Here is a 27,102-nt window from a genome sequence, read left to right on the forward strand (position 1 = left end):
GTGAGGTAGGTAACAGATGAAGAATTCTTGATACAGTATTATTCTAGTGTAATCTGAATGGAAGCGTGAGGTAGGTAACAGATGAAGAATTCTTGATACAGTATTATTCTAGTGTAATTTGAATGGACCCTGCTTAGTGGAAAGTATACTGGACTGATAGTAGACCTGAATACTAATTCTAGACTTTTCCATAAATTTCTCATCTGACCTTGGACAAATCACTTCTCTCTGTTCTAGCTTTTTAATCTATTAAATAAGAAGACTGGACCAAAGGCTTTTAAGTTTCCTTCTGACTAAAAAAAACCCCAGAAAGCAACAACAAGAAAAACCTCTTGATGTCCAGATTATTGCTTACTCAGCAGGGTAACTGCAGAAACCTTAGGATTGTGCCCTCAGACCTGGTGGGGGTCTGAGGTCCTTATTTTAAGTGTATATTTATTTTGTTGTGATGTAGGAGAATAATAACCAGGACCTCAAAACTGATTTCACTTCAGTATTACTTAGGATGTCACTAAATTCAAGCTTAAAAGTTAATTATTAAAAATTAAGAAAATAATAGGTATGATGCTTCAGGAAATGGCAGAGATGATGATAATGGTGTGGGAATAACTGATGTTTGTGTTACCCCCTTGAGAAGGAGATCTTCAACTGCCATCCTAAATTCTATGTGAGCTACAGAGGAGGGTGGAAATTTCAAACCTGCCTGGGGAAAATGTGTTGATTCACCTGTTGGGAGGAAGAAGAGCAGGATTTGGGGAGAAGTGGGAAGGTCAGGAACAATAGGGTCAGAAGGCTTGAGCCATTTTGCTGACCTCAGTCTTCCTCCTGGCGGACTTCTTGTAAGAGTGGAGGCCCCAGGGCAGGACTTAACGTGGGGCCAAGGTATCCTGGAAATCCTAAAACTTTATATATATATATATATAAAATACATATATATGTATTTATATTATTTTTCTGGGATATAATCCTTGGTTTTCACAAGTTTCTCAAAGAGATCTGTGACACCACCCCCTCACCAATACACAAGGTTAAGTCAAATACCCTAGAACTGTAATTTCCAAGCTTTATTGTCTATTTCACTCAGTGAAAGTTGAGCACAGTTCCATGTATGAATGCTTATATTACTTACCATGTTACTATATTAAGCATCTTAGAAAACAAACTTCAAACTGGAAATTAAAAATATATTTAAATAAGAGTTCTAAAGATTTATCTTTGACACCTTACTTTGGAGATCACTCTGAAAATACTGAGTTGGTGTTTCTCTGTGTTTAGATCACCTCTACCATTGTTCTTAAACCTTTATTTCATAATTATGTCTGTGGAGGTTTATCCTAGTAGCTTTAGAACAACTACAGTTTTGTTATTTTTTATTTCTTCTCTCTTCTTATTTTTGTACTTTTTTTTCTTTTGCTTTTTTTTTATTATGTACTTAAATATCTATTGATTTTTTTTTTAAACGATTTTGTGCCAAGTTCTAGGAAAGGTGTAATAAACAAGAAAGACCTGGTCACAGCCATATTTGGAGTTGACACACTAGTGGAGGAAGTGGGCAAATAAGCAGTTAGCCTGCAGTGTGGCTGAGCCTGTGGAGCACACAGTGGAATCACACAGAAGGGAAACCTGACCCCCACCTTGGGATTTAGAGAATAATTTGAAACAGAAAGGTGGTCTCAGCTGTGTTCTGAAGAATGAGCCAGGTAGAGAGAAGAGTGTTACAGGCAGAGGGAGTGCCATGTGCGAAGAGCACAGAGTTGTCGGGGACTGGAAGAGCTGCTGGGGTGTGCTGGACACGTGACCGGAGGTGAGGCTGAGAGGGCGACGCTTGCAGTGCTGTATAAGGCCATGAGTTTGGAATTTATCTTAGGCTCATGTGCGGTGCATTCTTGTGTCTTCAGAATTACCCATCCCCATCCTTATCTACTTAAGTTTTTTAAAGCAAGTCAGTAGCATTCAGAATTGTTTCAATTCAATTCAGTCACTCAGTCATATCCGACTCTTTGTGACTCCATGAACTGCAGCACGCCAGGCCTCCCTGTCCATCACCAACTCCTGGAGTTTACTTAAACTCATGTCCATCGAGTCGATGATGCCATCCAGCCATCTCATCCTCTGTCGTCCCCTTCTCCTCCTGCCAGCATCAGAGTCTTTTCAAATGAGTCAGCTCTTCACATCAGGTGGCCAAAGTATTGGAGTTTCAGCTTCAACATCAGTCCTTCTAATGAACACCCAGGACTGATCTCCTTTAGGATGGACCAGAATTGTTTAGATAGGTGTAATCTAGGAGCACTGTAGAGGCTGGATTGCAGGGGGAATTAAGACTGGAAATATAAGTGAGCAAGTAGGGACTGGTTTCAGTAATCCACATTAGATATATTGATGGCCTAACTCGGTAGAGGGAGGAGGGATATAGATCACTGGATGAATCTGAGAGAAATTGATGAATAGGATTAGCAGGAAATGGTAGAAATTAAGAATGAGCCAAGTGACCTCAATTTAGCAAGAGATGAGGTGATAGTGCTGTTTACTGCAGTAAGGAACAAGGTAGAATGAGCTGGTTTAGGGGAGATGATATATTTTCATTTGGGGGCGCATTGAATCTGAAAAGTCTATGCAGTATCCAAGGTGGGGTATTAGGTAGACAATTGAAAACGGAAGTCTGAAGAGAAGGACCCATGGTGATTTGGAGGTGGTGTTAGTGAAGGCCTTGGTCTTTGAACTGAATTCTGATGGCTGAATAGAAGGGCGGAAGAGTTCCAAGTGTAGAGAACAGAATTTTGTGAAAGGCCTGGTACATTTGCAGAGCTGCATTAGATGGGGCTGAAGTGGATATAGGATAATAGCTTAGGGAATACTGGGAGATGAGACTGAAAGGAAGACAAAGAACAGGTTACAAAGAGCCTTTCATAGCATGCAAATAAGAAAGAACTTGATGGCTCATACTTAAGGAACCAGAGGAAGATTTTTAAAATGGTTAGATTTTTTAAGATGGCTTTAAAATTTATATTTTTTAAAAAAGTCACTCAGAGCAGACCACAAAATCTGTTATCACAACATATCTGAATGGTTTAAGGGTGTCTGACAAATAATAGACATTGAATAAATGTTTGTTGAATGCATGAGAATAATTCTTTAAAATCTTAACTATATGCCATTTATAGATGCCATGCTCAAAACTTAAAATTGCGGATAAAAAATAAAAGGATGGGCAAAATCAGGCTAGAAATGAGGCTTCCCTCCAAATTAAAGAAAAGTAAAATAGAAGACAAAAAGCCTCAATTTATTAAAAAAAGAAAACATGATTGTCTTTTGTCTTCTGAAAGGAATAACTTTCAGAAGACTTAAGTGTTTTATGTAATTCAGAGACATTTTTCTTTGTAGTTTGAACCAAGTAGATAAAAATAAACAACAGTGGCCTAGGGATTTTCAGAGGATCAGTGAATGCTTCTAAGACAATTAGACAAAAATACTCTTTATATATGCTCTTTTTCTTGAAGTTGTTGTTTAGTCGCTAAATGTGTCCAGATCTTTACGACCCCATGGACTAGCCCACCAGGTTCCTGTGTCCATGAAGGGCTTAAAGCTTTAACCTGTAATTTAGAACTTCACATTTAAAAGAGTAGTTGACCCAGAAAAGGTTAAGAACTACTGATAGAGAGCCTAAATAATATGGGTTTGATTTAATGATATATTTTGAACTTTTTAATCTACAAAGATGAACATACATTCTTTTTAAACAGCTTGGACAAGCTTCTAACACTAGAAGTTACTGAGTTGGAACTCTGTAACGCAATCTTCTGCTTCTCTTATTTATTGAGTTCAAAGATTAGAAAGAAAAAGAATTGCAGTTTTACAGATGGCTTGATTATTGTCTACCTGAAGAAACATTTGAGAATCACCTAAAAATTTTCAAATGATTACTGAATAAAATATACATACATATATATTTTTTAAATGTATATAAATAAATAAAGGGAAATTGATAGCTTTCCAGATACTGGTTGGAAAATATAATTACAATAAAAGATCCCGTACACAGTAGCAAAGAGAAATAGGCAGACACTCGGCAAAGAAATACTTTAAGCCTGTGTGCACAAAGCAACAACATTGCTCTCAGGGGTTCAGGGGAGACAGTGAATCTAGGGACACAGTATGTTTCTGGATAGGAGAGCTCAATAAAGTTAATATGTCAATTCTTCCCCAAATCAGAATCCTCCTGAGGTTTTTGTGAAAGAAAATGACATGACATTTCTTTTGTTCAAAGAAAAGATGCTCAAAGCAAATGTTCTAAATGGATGATGGAAAGGTGAAGGAGTGTAAACTCTCCCAGATGGGTATTTAGTATACTGTGAAGTTCAAGGAATTAAAACATTAGCAACGTATTGCCATAGGAATGGGCCCCCATTGTCTGGCACAAAGTGGCGTTCAAATCTAAACAGCATGTGCACATTAAATAGAGTGAGTCCAGCCTGCACTCTACTCAGTACTGAACCTCCCAGAGGGAGTGTAGAGTGGACAGGGTGAATCTTCCTTTCTTAATCAGTCCTGACTCCTGTGTGTTTCTCATAATATGAACGTTACAGTGCTGTGAATGATTAAAGAGATGTCACGGTGCTATTTTGGATTTTCACTTTACGGGCTTACTTTAGAACCTGACTCCTAAGTAAAAGATACCACCCCACCATGTAAAGACTATAATGTAGAATAAGAGCATTTCATGTTGTTAAGGGTGGAACTAGACAGAAACTTTTTTTTTTTTTAAGTAATGGATTTTTATTTATTTATTTTAGTAATGGATTTTTAATAGATGCAGTTGGAACAGCTGTGGGCAAAGTGCATTAGATTCCCTTTCCTATGTATTATACAAACTAAATTCCTAATGGTTTAATGATTTCAGTATATTTATTTTATTTAAATACTAGGAAAAAATGTATAGGTGAACTGTTGAATTTTGGGTATAGGAATAGTCTTTCTAAACTCCAAAGATAGAATGCATAAAAGGAATTTTATGGATTCAGCTGCTTAAGAAATAAAAACTTTTACATATCAAGAAACAGTAAAAAGTGATAACACGTACAGTCTAAGTATTTACAGCATATAGCAAAGAATTAGCTCCCTTAATATGAAAAACTCTTAGAAGACAATAAGAAAAAGGAAAAAACCTTAATATATAGGTTAAGGATAAAAATAGGCAATTTACAAAAGAAGAAAGACAAATGGACCAAATTAGCAAAGATAAAATATGCACTATTCATCAATGGCAAAAATGTAGTTGAATAGGTATAGTGATAAAATGCTGGTAGGATTGCAGCTTTGACAGTTCTAAAAGCATACTTAAATGAAATAACGTATGTTTGCAGATGTTTATTTCAGAGCTGTTTATAACAAGGAAAATTGGAAATAATTTATATTTCCAAAATTGTGTATTCTTACAGTGCAGTTCCCTACAGTGGACTACCACCTTGCCCAGGGAATGGGTATGGCAGATTATAAAACATGATTTTGTTTCAGACTGAAACCAAAGTATCTGCAGATATGCTGTGCATAGAAAAGGACTTAAAATCATGAACCTGGTGTTCACAGTGGTTGTTTTGTGATAGGCAAAGGTAATTTAAAAAGTTTTTGCAAGGAGAAGCAAATTTGTCTGTGAGAGGATGGAAAGAGATTGAAGCGAACTTGAGGAGAACTTCTCTTACTTTAACAATGGGAGATTACGAGTTTATGCCAACTTTAGGTTGGTAATAAGCCCATAAGGGGTCTATGGTTTGGTGGTTCAGATGATAAAGAGTCTGGCTGCAGTGCAGAAGACCCCAGGTTTGATCTCTGGGTTGGGGAGGTCCCCTGGAGAGGGGAATGGCAACCCACTCCAGTATGCTTGCCTGGAGAATTCCATGGACAGAGGAGTCTGGTGGGCTACAGTCCCCGGGTCACATAGCACTGGACACAACTGAGTGACTAACACACACACACACGATAGAAGGAGAGGAGATGTCCTTTTCTTTAGGGTAAACGACCTACCTCCTTCTGGACATCACCCCCCTTTCTGCTTACTTAGGTAAGAGTCATTTATGATAATATGCATCAGTAGCATGTTCTTTATTTTTATAGTGGCTTTTTAACTTAACGGGCTTCCCTTGTAGCTCAGTTGGTAAAGAATCTACCTGCAGTACAGGAGACCTGGGTTTGATCCCTGGGTTGGGAAGATCCCCTGGAGAAGGAAATGGCAACCCACTCCAGTATTCTTGCCTGGAAAATTTCATGGACACAGGAGCCTGGTGGGCTGCAGTCCATGGGGTCTCAAAGAGTCAGGCACGACTGAGCAACTAACACTTACCTACTTTAACTTAACTCAAGAAGATACACAAAAAGGAATGGCCAAAATACAAATCCAGCTTGTGATGGAAAAGGAATACCAGATGGAACATTAGACTTGAGATGGATTGAAGTGTCATTTATTTGTTGAGCCCTGAAGTGCTCTCTGAAGGCAACCAGGGTGTGGTGTGGAAAGAGGGGCACTTCTGAATGAATCATCCTAAGGACCAGTCTTGAGAGTGCTACTTATCAGCTATGAGATTTTAGATAATTTTCTTAGCTTTACTGAAACTGAATTTCCTCATCTAAAAAGGAGGGATAAAAGGGCATACTTTGGATGTTTGTCATAAAGGTTAGCAATGACATGTGTAAAGTGACCTAACACATTGGAGACACTTAGTAAAGGATATTTATTATTGTTATTAAGCCTGGCATACTTGATAAGGTATTAAGGATTGCTGGTGTGATCTCTCTCCCTTTGTCTCTCTCTTTCTCTCTCTCTCTTGCATCTGTCACTGCTTTGTTGTAATCATATCTGATCATTGCAATTAGATTTCAGTTTGTGCTTTTCCACAGTAACCAGCCCCATAGGAACATTCTGCAGTCTACTTGAGCCCTGTCAGTTGAGTCTGAATAGAATATGACACTTAACTGATTTGTTTTCAAAACCCAAGTCCCAGCATTGAAGGGCTGTGTCATAGTTTATGGCTCTACCATTTTTAGCACCTCAGTAAAGACCTAATGAATAGAAACCAGTGTTGGAGTAAGGTGGGGAAGCTTCAGCCTCTGTTGTTACATAAGATTCAGCCTGTACAGTGTTACAGTGCTTGTTACTTTAACCATGGTTACAGAATGTATCTTTCCAAACTCCATCCATAATGGTGATACTGTATTCATCAATAGCAGAGCAAGAGTCATCCTGGGGAAATCAGGCATGAGCCTGTTGACAATAGGCTGTTTTGTTTTATGGAGCTGGATGTGTTAAGCGAACAACAAAGACTGATGGAATAAATTGCTAATTTCCACATGAGAGCTAATTTTAGTCCCTGTGCCTCTCTGTGCTCTCAGAAATGAGAATGAAAAAAGATCTTGCCTGTGTTCAGGAATTTTGAATGTCCCAGGGTACTAAAGTGACCTAGATAATTAACTAGAGAAGTCGGATGACTTCACTTCTGTCCTACAAAAAGATTTCCAACCCTCAGATTAGTGTCTATATTTTCTTAGAAGTAAGTAAACAACCACTCGTGTGGCTAACAAAGTCTGAGAATCAGCTCTTCATTGACTTTTGTTTATTTTCTTCAATTAGATTAGCTTTTGCTTGATGTCTTATACTTTTTGGTGATTAGGATGTAGTTCCTTATTAATAAGTTATATGTTCTATCCCATCAAAGTAAGTACATTTTTTTTAAATAATGAGAATTGTTTATATGAACAACAACTCTGTTTGAAGGCACTAAGAAAATATTAATTATACTGCTGTTTCTCTTGCTCCAAGTGTTTCATGAAGCCATGTAATTAATGCTCAAGCTGTACAACTATCTCTTGGTGATTGCTGTCAGTGTGGGAAATACTCTGGTTTGGTCTCCGAAAGAATTGGCCCACTTTCACAGAAAACAGGTACTCTGGAACCAAGGATCTGTTTTCCTTTTTTGAAAAAGATATTTTTAAAACTATTATACAAACATTTCCCATTACATTAATGGGGAAATTATGGAAATATATCCTTCTTACCTACGTTTATAGTGGTAATGTTGCATACATAAAAGAAAAAAGGTCAAAAAAAGTTCTTCCACCCTAGAGATCAAATTACTTTGTTTTTTCCTTTCTAAGCCCTGACTTACTAATATATGGTAATTTTTGTGGCTGTGATTTTGATACAAGTATAACCAAAGGACTTTTTTTTAACCCGCACTTGACTTGAGCATTTTCCTTATAGTTACAAAACACTTACTATTGTTTTGAAGGTGATATTCTGTAACGTATATGCAGATACTACAAAAATATGAGACTGTCCACATCCAGAGGTGGTTCTCACCCTTCCAGATTGTTTTCTGTGTGTATTCATGTAGAGGGTCTTTTTGTCTTATTTTTATTTTTACAAGAATGTGATTATAATGTACACATACGCTTTTTCCCAAACTTGAGGTTTTGTTTTTGTTGTTGTTAGTTTAATATATTAAAGAACCCTCCTCATACAAGCCTGTGAATCAGCCCAGTCTTACTGCTTTTCACGACTGAAAAGTGTTCTCTTGTTTGGATGCATTTCTGTTGACTACTTTCAGGTTGTTCCTAATTTTTCTGTAAAGCTTAATTATATTTAATTGTTTCCCTTACTCTTGGACTTTTTTTTTTTAACATTTCACCAAATTTAGGGTAAGTCACTGGCCTTAGCTAGAAAAATTGGAGTACTCTTAACTGTACTTAGAAAGAGCAAATGAGATTTTGGATGACTAAGTTTTTCTTCCTTGTCATTTGTTTGTCAGCTAAAATAGGAACCTGCATTTAAAAGATCAACTTGATTGATCAAGGTAGTCTCTTACTATTTTGTAAGTAGGAGTTTGGTTCTTTGGCTAATAAAGGGTTAACAGTGAAGGTCATTTACACCTGCTCCAGAATATTTGTTTTTATATGATATTACTGTCTCATTGCTTATTTGACCATAGGTGTGATAAGTTAAAAAAAATTCTTAAATTTAGTTGTGGGTAGGTATGAGTTGGTGGAAACTCAACAAAAGGCCATACATTTGGCTTTTGTTTCTGTTTGACACCCTGTTGTTATTTTTATAACTGTTATTATTATATTCTAATTCAATTAAATTTGCCATGTGCACTTTGGCTTCCCTCCCCTCCCCCATCTCAAGAACCTTACATAGTCCAGTAAATTCCTTTACTTAAAGTCTTATCAACTAGCTTCTTCCTTTTGAATTAAAAAAAAAAATTGAGATATAATTCACATATCATAAAATCTTCATTTTAAAGTGTACAATTCAGTTCTTACTAGGTTCACAGGTTGTGCAAACATCACCACTGTCTAATTCCAGAACATTTTCATCCCCCCGAAAGAAACCCTGTAACACATTGAGCAGTCATTCCCCACTGCTCTGTCTCCTCAACCCCTAGAAACCACTAATCTGCTTTCTGTCTCTAAAACTTTGCCTATTTTGGATGTTTCTCATAAATCAAATCAGAGTATGTGGCCTGTGTGACTTTCCATTGACTTTTAAACATGTTTAAGTCTTCCATTAAAAAATTAATAAAGAAACCTCTCCATCAGCTCTGTCACTCTGCCCCCTCTCTCCCTTGCATAACTCACCTTCTTGAAGAATTACCTATTTTTCCAGTCTGTTTTTTTCATACCATACTTAATCTTTAGCACGTTTCATGGTAGATTCTAAATTCCACCACTCCAAAAGCAGCTCCTGAAAAGGTGTCCCATTACTAAATGCAGTTTCAGTTTTCAGTTAGACTTCTAAGAAGCAGTTTTCTCTGCTGACACTCTTACCCTTCGTGGACACCTTCTTCCTTGGTGTCGCTGGCATCGCATCACACTCTCCTGGCTTTCCTTCTCCCGCCCTCTCTGTTTCCTGACGTAGCTTCCTCTGTAACCGTGTGCATACAGCCATTAAAGGACTCTTCTAGGCTTAGTGGGAAGCTCTTTTCCTCTCACTTGGTGTTTTCTCCGTAGACACTGCCACCTGTGCTAGGGGCTCATTTGTTTGTTTGCAAATAGCTTATGCATTTGTGCAGGCCAGTTTTCTGACTTCTATACCTAGAGATCATGTTTACTCAATATCTGCACTGGGTTGTCTCAAACACGGCTCTCAAATATGATATGTTTCCTCAAAAATGGTTCTCTGCCAGAGTTCCCAGATTCAGCAAATAGCACTGTCTGTCCTGTTGAGCAAGCCAGAACCAAGAGACACCTGTAAACACACCCTCCCTCACTTTGCGTGTCGGTTCATCAGCAAATCTTGTAAGTTTTCTTTCGTCAATGTGTCTAAATTGCTGTCACTTTTCCCTGCCTTTGCCACTGCTGCCATTGTCCAGCCTTTTACGGCAGTAGCTCTCTAATTGGCCATCTTTGCTTCCACTTGGTCCATCTTTATTCCATACTAGACCTAACTCCTTAACATAGATTATAATTATCCTGATGTGATTAATAGCTCTTTCACTTTCAGAAGAGTCCTGAATTAATTGATAAAGTTTTATGGTTACCATAATTATAAGGTCCTCCGTAATCCAGCTTCTCTCTTCCTCTCCAGCCTCATTTTAAACCATGCGTGCTTACCTTGCTTTCTGCATGTTAGACACAGTGGCTGTCTCTCAGTACCAGGGATGTCTCGTAAGTTCTCTCCTGCCTCAGGGTCTTTGTACTTGCTCTTCTCTTTACTTAGGACCCTAAAATGCCATCCACGTTCTCTTCTCTCAGTTCTTTCCTTTATTAAACTTTTATTCTACTTTTGGTCCTCAGGGAAGCCTTCTTTGACCTTCCCAAGGCAGTTCCACTTAGTATGTATGTTTCATAGCACAGTGTACCTATACTTTTATAGTATTCATCACAGTGACAATTTTATGTATATTTGAATGATTCTGGGAATTAATACCTACCAGACTGTCAGCTTCATGAAGGGAGAGATTGTATTTGCGTACTGCAACGTCTCCAATATTTTGCACAATGGCCAAGCACATAGCTGACATATAATATCTGTTGAATAAATAAAGGAATGAAGCAATCACAACCTCTCAATTCTGACCTAAAAAAATTAAAAAAAAAAAAAAATTCTGACCTGGTCTATATAACTCAGTTGAGCAAAGTAGTATTTAAAAAGAGTGAAACAGTATTATACTACTTTAAAAGTGCAGAGTAGCCAAGTACTCAACTTTGTTATTCCACTTTCTGCAATAGAGATTGCCACCTTTTAGCCTGTGAATTGTATAAGACTTGCAGTTATTTATTGTCCACGCAGTTATTTATTGTCCACGTAGATTTCAAGAATCAGAAAAATTTCATATAAAGATATGGGTTCCTGGTTTCATTTGAAAATTTTAGAGATTTGGCAAAGGTGGGCTGGCAAACCCACTTGATATTAATTGCCTAGAACTGCCTGGTGACCATCCCCTTTGAAATGGTGGTTTGTGCCATCTGGTTCAGTGCCACCAGTGTAGCCATTGGCCTGGCTGCTCGACCGCAAACTACTTGTTGCTGACCACCAAGGCGACGGCCTGTGCTACAGGTGTGCTTCAGCAGACATGTCTTTGTACGTGACTCTCCTCGGTGTGTTGATTTACATTCTGGCACAAGGACCTATCTTGTCAAGGATTGGCATTTTGAGTAGTAGCTGGTAAATATTTGAGTTTGCAGTTCCTGATTTTCACAATTTTATTCAAAATGCCAGTACATGATAACACTGAGAAACGTTAGGTTAGTGATTCTGTCAGTAGGTACTGCTGCTCTTAGAGAATACTTTCCATCGTTTATTTTATAAGGTATCTAGGTTATTCTTGCTTCGATAGAAAAATTCTGAAATTTTGCATTTCAGGTTGTAAGGCTTGGATATAGACATCAGAATGGTTTATATTCCTTTTGTGTGTTTAGCAGTGATTGGGCTAGATTAGTAATAGATTGGGCTGCTGTTGTAGAATAAAGAATGTGAACTTATTTGAATGTTTTTAGTATGGTACTCTGATGTGAACTTCTTTTCCATGTGTAAAAATTGACTGTCGTCACTGTCATTGAAGGAAGTGGAGTTCAGTTCAGTTCAGTTGCTCAGTCGTGTCCGACTCTGCGACCCTGTGAACTGCAGCATGACAGGTCTCCCTGTCCATCACTGACTCCCGGAGTTTACCCAAACTCAATATCCATTGAGTCGGTGATGCCATCCAACCATCTCATCCTCTGTCGTCCCCTTCACCTCCTGCCCTCAATCTTTCCCAGCACCAGGGTCTTTTCAGTTCTTCGCATCCAGTGGCCAAAATATTGGAGTTTCAGCTTCAACATCAGTCCTTCCAATGAACACCGATGACTGCTCTCCTTCAGGATGGACTGGTTGGATCTCCTTGCAGTCCAAGGGACTCTTAAGAGCCTTCTCCAACACCACAGTTCAAAAGCATCAATTCTTCTGCGCTCAGCTTTCTTTATAGTCCAACTCTCACATCCATACATGACTACTGGGAAAACCATAGCCTTGACTAGACAGACCTTTGTTGGCAAGGTAATGTCGCTGCTTTTGAATATGCTGTCTAGGTTGGTCATAACTTTCCTTCCAAGGAGTAAGCGTCTTTTAATTTCATGGCTGCAGTCACCATCTGCAGTGAGTTGGAGCCAAAAAAAAATAAAGTCAGCCACTGTTTCCCCATCTATTTGCCATGAAGTGATGGGACCAGATGCCATGATCTTCGTTTTCTGAATGTTGAGCTTTAAGCCAACTTTTTCACTCTCCTCTTTCACTGTCACCAAGAGGCTCTTTAGTTCTTCCCTTTCTGCCTCAAGGGTGATATCATCTGCATATCTGAGGTTATTGATATTTCTCCCAGCAGTCTTGATTCCAGCTTGTGCTTCTTTCAGCCCAGCATCTCTCATGATGTACTCTGCATTTAAGTTAAATAAGCAGGGTGACAGTATACAGCCTTGACGTACACCTTTCCCGATTTGGAACCAGTCTGTTGTTCCATGTCCAGTTCTAACTGTTGCTTCTTGATCTGCATACAGGTTTTTCAAGAGGCAGGTCAGGTGGTCTGGTATTCCCATCTCTTTCAGAGTTTTCCATAGTTTATTGTGATCCACACAGTCAAAGGCTGAAGTGGAGTTGGCCCATCTTTTTCGAACACTTGACTGATTTCAAAGGAGTAAAATAGGATATTCTTGTTAGTTAAAAATTAAGTTTTTATAGATTTTTTTTTTTTTTGCTACATAATTTGTCTTGTTGAATCTGCTTTTGAACTGCTTTTCATTAAGGAAGGAATACAAAGGCAGTGCTAGTCTTCTTTTTTATTTTTTAATGTGAAAATTGATTGAGGCAATTGCTGTGCTATTGAGTGAAGCAAAACTGTGTTCATGGTTGCTTGCCTGTGGATTAACTCTCTTTTATCAGCCTCCACAATTGACAAAATTAATATATATCTACCTCTGATGCCTAGGAGTAGACCTCATTAATATCCTATTAAATAGGCTTAACATATTTTAATGAGACTTTTTATTGCTAGCATATATTTATGCAGCAAACTTCTACTCCCGCTGTTTTATGGAAACTTGTCTTTAAAAGATCATAAATCCCCACCTAATGTGAAGTCAGTCACTTTTGAAGTTATTTATCCTCCTGATTTCGTTCCAGCATTGTGTTGCTGCAAAGTTACTTCTTCATCTCATTTAACACTTTTCCTGCCTCTCAAAATAGTTACATTGACACCAGTTCTTAAGAAGTTAAATGTAAATATGTCATATGACATATTCCTCCATATCTACTCAAGAGAAATAATAACCCATCCGTGTGAAGGCTTGTATGTGGATATTTATTAGCGGCATTGTTCATGACAGCTAAAAAATAGAAACAATCCAAATGGCCATCAGGTGGTAAGTGGGTAAACAAAACGCCAATGTGGTTATTCATCCAGTACATAAACTGCAATGTGGTCATCCATACAATGGAGTATTATTTGGTCATAAAAAGAAATGAAGTACTGATACATGCTACACCATGGATAAACCTCACAAACATTGTGCTAAGTGAAAGAATCCAGATGCAGAGACCACATGTTTATGATTCATTTGTATGAAATGTTCACAAAAGGCAAATCTCTGGAGACAGTTACATTAGTGGTTGCCCAGAGCTGAGGGCAGAAATGAGGAATGACTTGCAAATGGGTACAGGGGTTTTTTTTGAGGGTGATGGGATTGGCTTGTGGTGATGGTTGCATGACTCCATGAATACACAAAAATGATTGTGTCTTTATAGGTGAATTTATAGTATGTAAATTACTACTCAGAAAGCCTGCTAAAATTAGTCACATTTAAATTTTAATATTTGTAATATTTGTTGTATTTAAATATGTTAACCTGTTTTCATTATTAAACATCTTATACTGGTTTCTTTCTGCTTTTAAGTATGATTTTCAAAGAATGCTACTATCAAATCATGTTAATTGGTGATAGTAAAAATAGCCAGCATTTAGGTATTATGCTAGTACTTTTCACAGATTATCACACAGCAGCTCTACATGTAGGTATTATTATCTCCATTTTACAGTGGAGAAAATGGCCTCATAGAGGCTAAATAACTTGTCCAAAGTTACATAACTAAGTAAGGAGACAACTCGGCAGGAACTGGAACTGAGGTACTCTGCTTCATGTATGAGGATGCAGTATTTTTGGAGGAAATTTATGCTGCCTCTCATATACTGTGACTGTTGCATGCCCATGTGTGTTTGCCACTGCCCTGAATGCTCCTGCATAACTGTTTATGCGTGATCTCCTAGGAAATTCAAATGGGTGTTTGGTACTGCCTGGTTGCCATAGAGCTTTTGCAACATAGTGCATCTTACTAATCAGTTTTACTTCTTTTTCTCCACCTTTCAGTCTTAATTTTAAAGATCCCGAAGCAGTCAGAGCTCTGACTTGTACTCTGTTAAGGGAAGATTTTGGACTTTCTATTGATATTCCGCTGGAAAGACTGATTCCTACAGTTCCCTTGAGACTCAACTATATTCATTGGGTAGAAGATCTGATTGGTCATCAGAACTCTGACAAAAGTACCCTCCGAAGAGGAATTGACATAGGTACATGGCTTAAAATTCTTCCTTGGCTAACTGTTAAGTTTCATAAATTTTGTGAAGTCTTTGCAAGTTCTTTGAAAACTCCTGGGTGTTTGTTGTGTAAAAGAAACTGGCTACAGATATCATTGTCTTTTTTGGTACACCTGGGCTTTTCTGCTGTCAGTCTCTCTGAGAAGGGATTGTCAACCCCAAACGGCACAAGGGAGTAAGAGAGTGCAGGATGAAAGTGGGGCACCTGTTTTTTTAGCTTTTCAGATCACCATGTTTACATCTGTGTCTGTTGGACACTATTTTTACCCTGAATTATTTGGTATTAGTACAGAAGTCCCCATATTGGGATGTTGTGGTGATGGCCATTTAATAAAAGATCATGGGGGCCTGAATACTTTTAGAAATCTCTCAGATGATTATTCATAGAGAGTATTTAATCCAAAATTAAAAGGAAGGAAAAAGGCTTTAAGATGTTCACTTAATTGTAAACTTCTGCAATGGAGAAAACTGTCCTGTTTGATTCATTTGGGGAAATAAGTAGAGAAACAGAAGGAAATGAAGCCAGGGTGTGTTTTGCAATTATAAATGTATGTTTGTCGTAGCCAGTGTTTTCATTTTGGTAGAGTTTAAAATTTGTTAATCTGTTGGACTTTATTAATTCTTTATAGAAAGAATGAAGAATTAAAAACTCTGTACTCTTATTTATAAATATAGTTAAGAGGAGACAGTTTCTAGGCGATAGTAAATGTTCTACATTTTCAAGGCTCATAGTACATGACCTTTCCAGCAGTGTTTACCTACCTCTCCTTTCTCTTTTAAATGCACTCTCCTCCGTTAGCTTCCACGACACCAGACTCTAGTTTTCTCTTTTCATTTTTAGTCACTCTTCTCCCCTTTTCAGGCTTCCTTTCTTGTATCTGGCTATTAAATATTGAGAATTTCTGAAGCTCAGTCTTAACGCTTTTCCTATCTGGCACTCTACCTCTAGGCAATTTCATCCATGTCTACGACTTTATTTTCTCCCTCCATGCAGATAACCTACAGATTGTTTATTCCTCCAACTCAGATTACTTTTCTTGAACTCTGGTCCAAAATATACAAGAAACTTGGATATATCAAAGACATCTCAGATTTTGCAAGTCCAAGACCAAACTCGGATTCTCCCTTCTGAGTCTGGGTCCTCTTCCTTTGTGCCTGGTTCCAGCAGCTCCCTCACAGTCCACCCCGTCACCCTTCAGTTTTGCTTCTCTCCATTCTCACTGACAGTGTCCATCACCTGTTACCCTTAAATAGCTTTCCTTTCTGAAATATTTCTTAAATCATCTGCTTTTCTCCATCTCAGTTCCCACCATCCCAGCCCAAGTCACCATCATGTCTCCCTGTCTACAGAATAGCTTCTCAGCTACTCTGTTCTCTCATCTGCTCTGTTGCCTCTCCATTCCAGAAAGTGTGTATAAACTTATGTCTAATTATTACATTAACCATTTTAATGACTTTCTCTTGCTTCTCTGATAAACACCCAAAACCTTTAGTAGGCCTATTAGAATTTTCATTGTCTGATTCTTGCCCCTCTAGGTCTCTCTAACCCTTACGTTATGTTCTTTTTCTTTGGTTTCTACAGTTGTCTTTAGTTCTTCTAATCAGACATTATGATTCTTTGTACATGTTGTTTCCCCTGCCTGGAGTTTCCCACCTTCGCCTCGTTATTTCTCATTTCTACTGTACTTGCCAACTCTCCCCCATACTTGTACTTGTCAAGACCATCCCCAAGAAAAAGAAATGCAAAAAGACAAAATGGTTGTCTGAGGAGGCCTTACAAATAGCTGTGAAAAGAAGAGATGCGAAAGGCAAAGGAGACAAGGAAAGATGTACCCATTTGAATGCAGAGTTCCAAAGAATAGCAAGGAGAGATAAGAAAGCCTACCTCAGTGATCAATGCAAAGAAATAGAGGAAAACAATAGAATGGGAAAGACTAGAGATCTCGTCAAGAAAATTAGAGCTACCAAGGGAACATTTCATTCAAAGATGGACACAATAAAGGACAGAAATGGTATGGACCTAACAGAAGCAGAAGATACTAAGAAGAGGTTGCAAGAATACATAGAAGAACTGTACAGAAAAGATCTTCATGACCTAGATAATCACAACGGTGTGATCATTCACCTAGAGCCAGACATCCTGGGATGCAAAGTCAAGTGGGCCTTAGGAAGCATCACTATGAACAAAGCTAGTGGAGGTGATGGAATTCCAGTTGAGCCGTTTCAAATCCTAAAAGATAATGCTGTGAAAGTGCTGCACTCAATATGCCAGCAAATTTGAAAACTCAACAGTGGCCACTGGACTGGAAAAGGTCAGTTTTCATTCTAATCCCAAAGAAAAGCAATGCCAAAGAATGTTCAAACTACTGCACAGTTGCACTTATCTCACACACTAGCAAAGTAATGCTCAAAATTCTCCAAGCCATACTTCAACAGTACATGAACCATGAACTTCCAGATGTTCAAGCTGGATTTAGAAAAGGCAGAGGAACCAGAGATCAAATTGCCAACATCCGTTGGATCATAGAAAAAGTAAGAGAGTTCCAGAAAAAAATCTATTTCTGCTTTATTGACTATGCCAAAGCGTTTGATTGTGTGGATCACAATAAACTGTGGAAAATTCTGAAAGAGATGGGAATATCAGACCACCTGCCCTGCCTTTGAGAAATCTGTATGCATGTCAAGAAACAACAGTTAGAACTGGACATGGAACAACAGACTGGTTCCAAATCAGGAAAGGAGTACTGCAAGGCTGTATATTGTCACTCTGCTTATTTAACTTATATGCAGAGTACATCATGCTGGACTGAATGAAACACAAGCTGGAATCAAGATTGCCAGGAGAAATATCAATAACCTCAGATACGCAGATGACACCACCCTTGAGGCAGAAAGGGAAGAAGAACTAAAGAGCTTCTTGATGAAAGTAAAAGAGGAGAGTGAAAAAGTTGGCTTAAAACTCAACATTTCAGAAAACTAAGATCATGGCATCTGGTCCCGTCACTTCATGGCAAATAGTTGGGAAAACAGTGAAAAAAAATGTCAGACTTTATTTTTTGGGGCTTTAAAATTACTGCAAGTGGTGACTGCAGCCATGAAATTAAAAGACGCTTGCTCCTTGGAAGAAAAGCTGTGACCAACCTAGCAGCATGTTAAAAAGGAGAGACATTACTTTGCCAAAAAAGGTCTGTCTAGTCGAAGCTATGTTTTTTCCAGTAGTCGTGTATGGATGTGAGAGTTGGACTATAAAGAAAGCTGAGCGCTGAACAGTTGATGCTTTTGAGTGTGGTGTTGGAGAAGACTCTTGAGAGTCCCCTGGGCTGTAAAGCGATCCAACCAGTCAATCCTGAAGGAAATCAGTCCTGAATATTCATTGGGAGGACTGATGCTGAAGCTGAAACTCCAATACTTTGGCCACCTGATGCGAAGAACTGACTTATTGGAAAAGACCCTGATGCTGGGAAGGATTGAAGACAGGAGAAGGGGATGACAGAGGATGAGATGGTTGGATGGCATCACTGACTCAATGGACATGGGTTTGGGTGGACTCTAGGAGTTGGTGATGGACAGGGAGACCTGGCTTGCTGCAGTCCATGGGGTCCCAAAGAGTTGGGCACGACCGAGTGACTGAACTGAACTGTCAACTGAAGCCTCTGACTTTCCAGCATAAGATACGTTCCTTGAATATGAACTTTTCGAAAACTGTGTATTTTCCTTCATGTAATTTTTTAAAAACCACATTCACTTGTCTGATTGATTAATGTTTTTCTCTGCCACCCAATTGCAAAGTACCAAGTCTGTTATTGATACTTTAACATTCAAAGTCTTAGCAAAATTTTTGGCACAAGGTAGGTGCTCAGTAAATGATTTGTTGACTGTTGATGGATAAATACATCATTCTTTCAACATACAAAATTCTGAACACATGATATGAACTAAGCAATAGGTAAAAATAATGGGGTTTAAAAAAAGTTTCTTTTATGTTCCTCGCAGAAGTTTGCCTGATGGGTTATAAAAAGCTTAAAAAGCTTGAGAGCCTATTTAGTACTAATTTATTTTAATTATGCCCCAAACCCTCTAAAATAGCACTTGGGGATATAGGAGGTTAATGGATTTTAGCTCTTCACAAGGGGCACTCTTGCTGAAATCACATTTATTCTAATTAGGGTTTTATATAAATTCTTACCCCAGACTCCATTAGTTTGCTCTGATTCTGTAGTTATATACTTTCCATTTTTATTTATCATTGGAAGGATTATTACCTATTTAAAAATGTCATTCAGCTTTCTGAGGGGATTAGAATGTTAGAATGCAAGTCTTCTGGTCTTAAGAATTGAGAAACTTGATTTTTTTGGCAGAAGGCAGGTCTTTCACCTTTATTACACTGATGACACTTGATCTTTGGACATCTGAAGGGAGATGTCCTTTTTCTTTCCGCTTTTAAATGAAATTGAAGTACGAAGAGAGGGGCCGTTGTGTGAGACTCAAGGGCCTGGGATCTGCTCTGAGTTGTTTTTTTTTTTTCTCCCTACAGAGCTGGAAGTGCTACTTAAATTTCCTTAATTTCCTTATTTGAGTGACTATCTTTCCAGAATGACTAGCAGGGTCTACATAATTGTGGATTCTGAGAGGGGCTTGAGTACCTTTTACCGGTCCTTCCCTTACCACCTCTCACATCCCCCAGAGATGTTTGCCCAGTGGCATCAGGGCCAGGATGCTGTTAGTAAACAGGCCAATAAATGTAGCATTACCGTGACTGTCAGAAGACGGTAAGTGTTCCAGCCATCAGTCACTGTCGTGTCTTTTACCCTCCTGTTCTGAGTACTTCATGAGGAAGCAGTAAGAGGACCCTCGCTTTCCTCTGGGTTAGGCATTACTCTGGCCTCTAGTTCTTCCTGCCACATCCTTCTAAGGCTAGACTGGCACCAAAATGTGGTCCTGCAAAGTGGGCTGACTACTGTGAGCCTCTGAGAAAAACACCGGCTTTTCTTCTCTTGAATATACTCTTTAGGATCTCATTGGCCAAGATCAGTGAGTGGCAATTATTTGTGGTTAGTATATGCTTGTCCAATCTATGGTTAGAGGTTCTACATGCAAGTTTAGGACCAAACCCTAATTGTCAGAGATATTTGCCTGGAGCATTTGCCTTTGAAGATCTCCCTTGAAACTGTGGTGGGACCAGTTTATGACTGATGTTTTGGACCTGGATCAAATGTTTTTCCATGCTTCCACATCTGAGAAATAAACCCTTTTTACTTCTGGTTTCCTTCAAGTAACAACTTACAGATAGATATGTGGGAAATTGGGTGATTTAATATTATAAAAATCTTATACTCTCTGTATTTTTTCCTGCTTCTGTAGAATGGGATATGTACGTTGATCTTTGTAAGATATTCCTGTGCTGTTTTAACAAATTACATTGATTTCTTTCAAGAAAATTAAGTTTCATAAGAGATTTAAAATGAAGACTTTTTATAAAGTAAGTTGTTTTTTGACAATTTTCAGTTAGTCAGTCTTGTATTTCTTGATCACCAGCCATACTTCATTTTACATACAGCATACAATGAGTGCAGGAAGGTTTCTCTCCTTTAGGAAATTTGAAACTAATTATGATGTAAGACTAACGTACAGGAAACCAGTAGCTGCAATATGTGCATAATCAGTACCAGCTTGTTGTTTTAAGCTGTTAAGGCTGTAAGGATTCTAAGAAAAGAAGAATGGTGTTTTTGCTGATTGTTCTCACCTTCTGCTCAGGTGTGTGCAATGTGTTTTGAATTCTTATTTCACTAGGTACTGGGGCATCCTGCATCTATCCTTTACTTGGAACAACCTTAAACGGCTGGTATTTCCTTGCAACAGAGGTAGATGATATGTGCTTCAACTACGCAAAGAAGAATGTGGAGCAGAATAACTTATCTGATCTTATAAAAGGTTAGCTCTGCAGAATCAATATTCCTTTCAAGTTTTGTTTGTTAACCTGTTTTTCTAATTTAACACATCTCATTATCTTTTGCTTTAACATACAACCTTTGGTAATTTTTAAAAATTTGGTACAGTTGTAATTGGGTTTGCTGCTTTGTTATCAGAATCAACTCAGAAATAGGGTGAACGCAGCTGACCCTCATACTTGTAGATTCTGTGTTGTGAATTTGCCTCCTTGCTAAAGTTTGCTTACCTGTGTCTATTTTTAGCCCCCAAAACAATACTTGTGGTACTTTTGTGGTCATTCACAGACGTGTGCAAAATGGGAAAAAATTGGAATCACCTGGTGTGTGTGTTCCCTGCTGTCTTGTCTTTTTCTTTTCCCTGCTGTCTCCTTTCAGCTCACACACTGTAAACAAGTGTTCTTTTCATGGTCTACTTACTACCACTTTTTTTGTTGTTGCAGTTCTGTGCTTTTTCTTGGTGATTTTGCTGTTTTTAATGGCCCTTAAACATAGTACTTGGGTACTAGTGTTCCTAAGTACAAGAAGGCTGTGATGTGCCTAACAGAAAATACGTGTGTCAGATAAGTTTTCTTCAGACATATTATAGTACTTTGGCCATGAGTTCAATGTTGAGTCGGTAATGCATGTTAAATAAGGTGTCTTTAAACAGAGATACATAAAATAGGATATATATTGATTGGGTGATGAAAATGTGATCAGAGGCTTGAAGCTACCTAACCCTGTATTTCTCTTAGGAATCAGTGGTTCAGTAGGCACTAATTCAGTGTTTGTGGTGACTTTACTGCTAATGAGAACCAACTGTATATGAAGTAACCTAGTTACCAAGACTTTAAAAGGAAGAAAATCCTGCTGTTGATTAAACTGTACCATCTTTTTAATTTCAGTACTTGGAACTGTGCTACAAATAGTCAAATCTCCTTTGTGCTAAGTCAGTCAGTCATTTCCAACTCTGTGACCCCACCAACTATAGTCTGCCAGGCTTCATAGGATTATCCTGACCAAAATATTGGAGTGGGTTGCCATTTCCTCCCTCAGGAGATCTTCCCCACCCAGGGGTCGAACCCTTGTCTCCTGTGTTTGCTGTATTGCAGGCAGATTCTTAACCACTGAGCCACTGGGGAAGCCCCTTCAAGTTATATAAGTACCGTGAGACTGATGGGGTGCCCTAACTTAAACAGTGTATTCAAGTAGAGCTTTTACTTTTATTTCCGTGCTTACTGTCTACATAAAAGGCAGTTGACAGTTCTTTTTTTCTTTTTTTTGGCATTAAAGAGACTTTATGTCTCTCTTTGGAAGAAATAGACTGTTCTTTTTTTAAGTTATGTATTTTTAATTGAAGGATAATTGCCTTAAAGTATTGCGTTGTTTTCTGCCATATATCAAATGAGCCTACCATTGGTAAACAAATGTCCCCTCTTTTGGACCTCCCTCCTATTCCATCCTACCCCTCTAGTTTGTCACAGAGCCCCAGTTTGAGCTCCCTCAGTCATGCAGCAAATTTACACTGGCTGTCTAAGAAACCGGCTTTTCTTACTAGTGTTAAACATCATAAGGGGAGATGTTAATATATATATTAAATATTTATTTATTTGACTGCACTGGGTCTTAGCTACAGCTCACAGGATCTTCAATTTTTTTTTTTTTCGATCTTCGATCTTTGTTGTGGCATGTGGGTCTTCTGTTACGGCGTGTGAACTCTTAGTTGCAGTTCATTGCAGCATGTGGTATCTCCCTGAGCCCATGGTCATTGGGAGCGTGGAGTTTTAGCCACTAGACCACCAAGGAAGTCCCTTAGTATATTATTAATGAGATTTTTAGTTATCCATTCCTGTATTACAAATTACCCCCAAATCTGGCAGTTTAGGCAGTAAACATTTATTATCTCATTATTCATATGGGTCAGGAATTTGGGTGTGGCCTAGCCAGGTGGTTCTGGTTCAGAGTCTTGCATGAGGTTGTAGTCTGAAAGATTGGGGATAGAGATTTGCTTCCAAGATGGCTCACTTACGTGGCTGTAGGCAGGAAGCTTTAGTTCACTGCCATGTGGATCTCTCCTCAGGGCTACTTAAGCATCCTTGGAGCATGTCAGCTGGCTTCTCATAGAGCAAGTTGTTTAAGTGATAGGGCAAGGAGGAAGCCATATTGCTTCTTATGACCTAGCTTCAGAAGTGATACCTTTTTACTTCTATCATATTCTTTTCAATAAAAGCAAGTCATTGAGTGAAGCTGCTCTCAAGGAAAGGGAAATCAAACACCACCTCTTGAAGGGACTAGTGCTGAAGAATTTGTGGATATATTTGAAAACTGTCACAGTATTAATAGTAGTTAAGTCTCTCTTTTTTTTTCCTAGTGGTTAAAGTACCACAGAAGACACTCTTGATGGATGCTCTTAAAGAAGAATCTGAGATAATTTATGACTTTTGCATGTGCAACCCTCCATTTTTTGCCAATCAGTTGGAAGCCAAGGTAAAATATCTTCTCCTTTAAAGTAGTTGAATATTTATCTAAGTTTTCCTTGTTTGCAAAGATAAGAGCAACATTTCTTTTGGAAGCTGTATCAGTTAGGATGCTTCTGGTATCAAGCACCTGAAAATCTAATTCAGATTGACTTTCCAAAAAGGTTTATTGGCTTATGTTTCTGAGAAATCCAGCAATAGCATGAACTTCAGGAACAGTTTGATCAAGGAGTTCATCATAATATCAAGGTTGAGACTTTTTTCAAGTTCCCTTTGGCTCTGATCTGACCCTTGGTTGGTTCTGTTCTCAAGTTGGTTTACTTGTGGCAGAGTAATGGGGAGGGGGAGAGGGTGAGGAGGGAGCTCTTTTCTTTCTCAAACCATTGAACATTTGGATTTCTTCTGACTGGACCAACTTAGGTTACAGTCTACTCCTGCATTGGGCCTTTTGGCCTAAGGAAAGATCACTGTTTTTACAGCCAGCTATCATTTGATAGTAAACAAATGGCTGATTTAGTGTTCCAACTTGAAATGAGTATATTGATTTTATGAAATAAAATATATTTGCTCATGAAAATGGCTAAAAACAGCTCATATACTGGCTTAAAACAGCTTATACATTGGCTGAAAATAGCTAAGCTGTTGAAAATCAATAAAATATTATTGATTTAACCTAATTTTTCCTCATCTAAAGAAAAGTTAATAGAAATATTAGAGGAAACAAGGGGTGGTATGTATGCTTAAAACTTTGAGAATAAAAATTATTTTTAGAATCACTCAGATGCTCTAAAATACCATTTACATACCTCATAACAAAATAAATTCCACATGGATCAAATTTGAGTTAGAGGTGAGGTGGACAGAAATTTATTAGCAATAACATATTCTAGATTGGAGCAGGAAGTCAAGCAGGATTTAGGAAACTAAATTTTGGCTCTTGATGCAAATAGATCTAAGAACTAAAATAGTCACATCCTAGAGTACATTTTTAAGAAAAATATTGAGATATTCTGTATACATGTAAAAATACACAGGCCATAAGTGTAAGCTGGATTTTCCAAAGTGAATGTTCTTGTAGAACGAGCTTCCAGGTGAAGAAATAGACTATTACTGGCACCAGAATTAAATATCTTTTTACATCAGCTTTACTGAAATGTAATTTTCATGCCATCAGTTCACCTACTTAAAGGATAGACTTTTATTATTTTTAGTATATTCACCAGAGAAGGCAATGGCACTCCACTCCAGTACTCTTGCCTGGAAGATCCCATGAACGGAGAAGCCTGGTAGGCTACAGTCCATGGGGTCGCTAAGAGTCGGACAACTGAGCGACTTCACTTTCACTTTCATGCATTGGAGAAGGAAATGGCAACCCACTCCAGTGTTCTTGCCTGGAGAATCCCAGGGATGGGGGAGCCTGGTGGGCTGCCGTCCATGGAGTCGCACAGAGTCGGACACGACTGAAGTGACATAGCAGCAGCAGCAGCAGTAGCAGCAGTATATTCACAGAATTGTGCAACCATTACCCAATTAATTTTAGAACATTTTCATCATTCCCTCCCCCCAAAAAAGCCCCACGTCCATTAACAGTTACTCTTGATTCCCTTGCAGCCCCCTTACTCCTAGTCTGCTTTCTGTTTCTGGAGTTGCCTGTTTTGAACATTTCATTACAATGGAATTCTAAAATCTGTGGTCTGCTGTAGCTAACTTCTTTCACTAAACATAGTATGTTTCCAGGGTTCACCCATATTGTACCATGTATTAGTTTCTTTCTATTGCCGAATAAATATTCCATTGTATGGAAATACCCCTTTTATCAAGCCATTCGTTCATGAATGGACATTTGGGTTTTAGGCACTTTTTGGCTATGAACAAAGCTGCTGCAGGTATTCTTGTACAAGTGTTTGCATGAACATGTTTTCACTTCTTGTAGGTATATACCTAGGAGCGGAATTACTAGGTCATCTGGTAACTGTGTGTTTAATTGTTTGAGGAACTGCCAGAATGTTTTCCACAGTGTTTGCACCACATTTTTGATTATAACTAGTGTGTGGGACTTCCAGTTTGTCCACATCTTTGTCAACACTTGTTATCTTCTTGGTTACAGCTATCCTAGGAGGAATGGAGTGGTAGCTCATTGTGGTTTGAATGTGCATATCCCTGATGGCTAATGATATTGAACATCTTTTCGCATACTTTTTGATCATTTGTGGATCTTCTTTGGATAAAGGCCTGTTCAGATCCTTTGCCCAGATGAATTGGGCTGTTTTTCTTCTGACTATTTTAAGAATTCTTTATTCTGTATGCAAGTCCCTTGGAATGGGTATAGCCTTTCCCTTCTCCAGGGAATCATCCCAACCCAGGGGTCGAATCCAGGTCTCCCACATTGGAGGCAGATTCTTTACCACCACCTGAGCCACAAGGGAAGCCCAAGAATCCTGGAGTGGGTAGCCTATACCTTCTCCAGCAGATCTTCCTGACCCAGGAATTGAACCAGGATCTCCTGCATTGCAGGCGGATTCTTTACCAACTGAGCTATCAGGGAAGCCCCTTATTAGGTATATTATTTGCAAATATTATCTCCCATTCTGTGGGTTGTCTTTGTGCTTTGTTGGCAGTGTCTTTTGCAGCTTGGAAGTTTTTGCCTTTTTTTTTTCTTTACTTTTATCAGTTTATCTGGTTTTTGTTGTTGCTTATGCTTTTGGTATCATAGTTAAGAAGCATATTTACTCCTATGTTTTCTTCTTTATTGTTTTAGCTATTTATATTTAAATCTTTGTTCTACTTAGATTTTTTAAAAAATATGATGTGAGGTAGGAGTGGATTAAATATTTAAAATTTAAAAGTGAAACTATACTAGAAGAAAACAAAATTCAATGTTTTTATAGTCTTTGGGCGGAATATTTTCAGTATATAATACCAAGACAGAAAACATAAAGAAAAAGTGACAGAATTGTTACATAAAAAAGTACAATGCTAGTATGTTTAATCACAAAGATGGAAGGTAAAGACCCTTTAAGGAAGGAATATTAACAGGAATATAGTTGTTTCAAATGCTGTGGTTATATGATTTTTTAAATCCTAAGTCTAGCATAGTACTTGGAAATTGAAATTATGTCTAAGCATTCTTACTTAGAACTAGGTTACAGAGACCTGGTCTTAAGGTGTAAGAATTTTTCACCAGGGTTTTTGTTGTTGTTGTTAAGGGAGTAAATTCTCGAAATCCTCGAAGACCCCCACCCAGTTCTGTAAATACAGGAGGAATCACAGAGATCATGGCAGAAGGAGGTGAACTAGAGTTTGTTAAAAGGATCATCCATGACAGTTTACAGCTTAAAAAAAGATTAAGGTAAGTTGGTAAGAATATTTTCCCGTGTGTAATTCAGAAAGAAACCATGTCACTTAGAGGAAATGAATCACTGTGGTCTGAAGAATTAACAGATAAAAATGGAATTGGTTGAAGGTCCTACAGTTTGCAGAGACCCTGTTTGTGAGGGTGTTGTCATGCCTCTAATTGATTTGTGTTTCCCATAATCATGTGTACTACATGGATAGAAAGGAGGAAAATACCATATGATTGTACTGCTC

General features: G+C 38.3%; 1 protein-coding gene across 1 annotated transcript in view; it reads left to right on the top strand.

Annotated features, from left to right (window-relative positions):
- The window catches only part of METTL16 (methyltransferase like 16), a 61,645-nt gene that overhangs the window by 6,073 nt on the left and 28,470 nt on the right, over positions 1-27,102 (top strand). The window contains exons 3-6 of the mRNA XM_040243770.1: positions 14,884-15,083; positions 20,901-21,041; positions 23,409-23,524; positions 26,721-26,863. Of these exons, the coding sequence (XP_040099704.1) occupies positions 14,884-15,083; positions 20,901-21,041; positions 23,409-23,524; positions 26,721-26,863 (600 nt within the window). The remainder of the gene's footprint in view (positions 1-14,883; positions 15,084-20,900; positions 21,042-23,408; positions 23,525-26,720; positions 26,864-27,102) is intronic.

Source organism: Oryx dammah, unplaced genomic scaffold (genome assembly GCF_014754425.2).
Source record: "Oryx dammah isolate SB20612 unplaced genomic scaffold, SCBI_Odam_1.1 HiC_scaffold_8, whole genome shotgun sequence".
Taxonomy (NCBI): Eukaryota; Metazoa; Chordata; class Mammalia; order Artiodactyla; family Bovidae; genus Oryx; species Oryx dammah.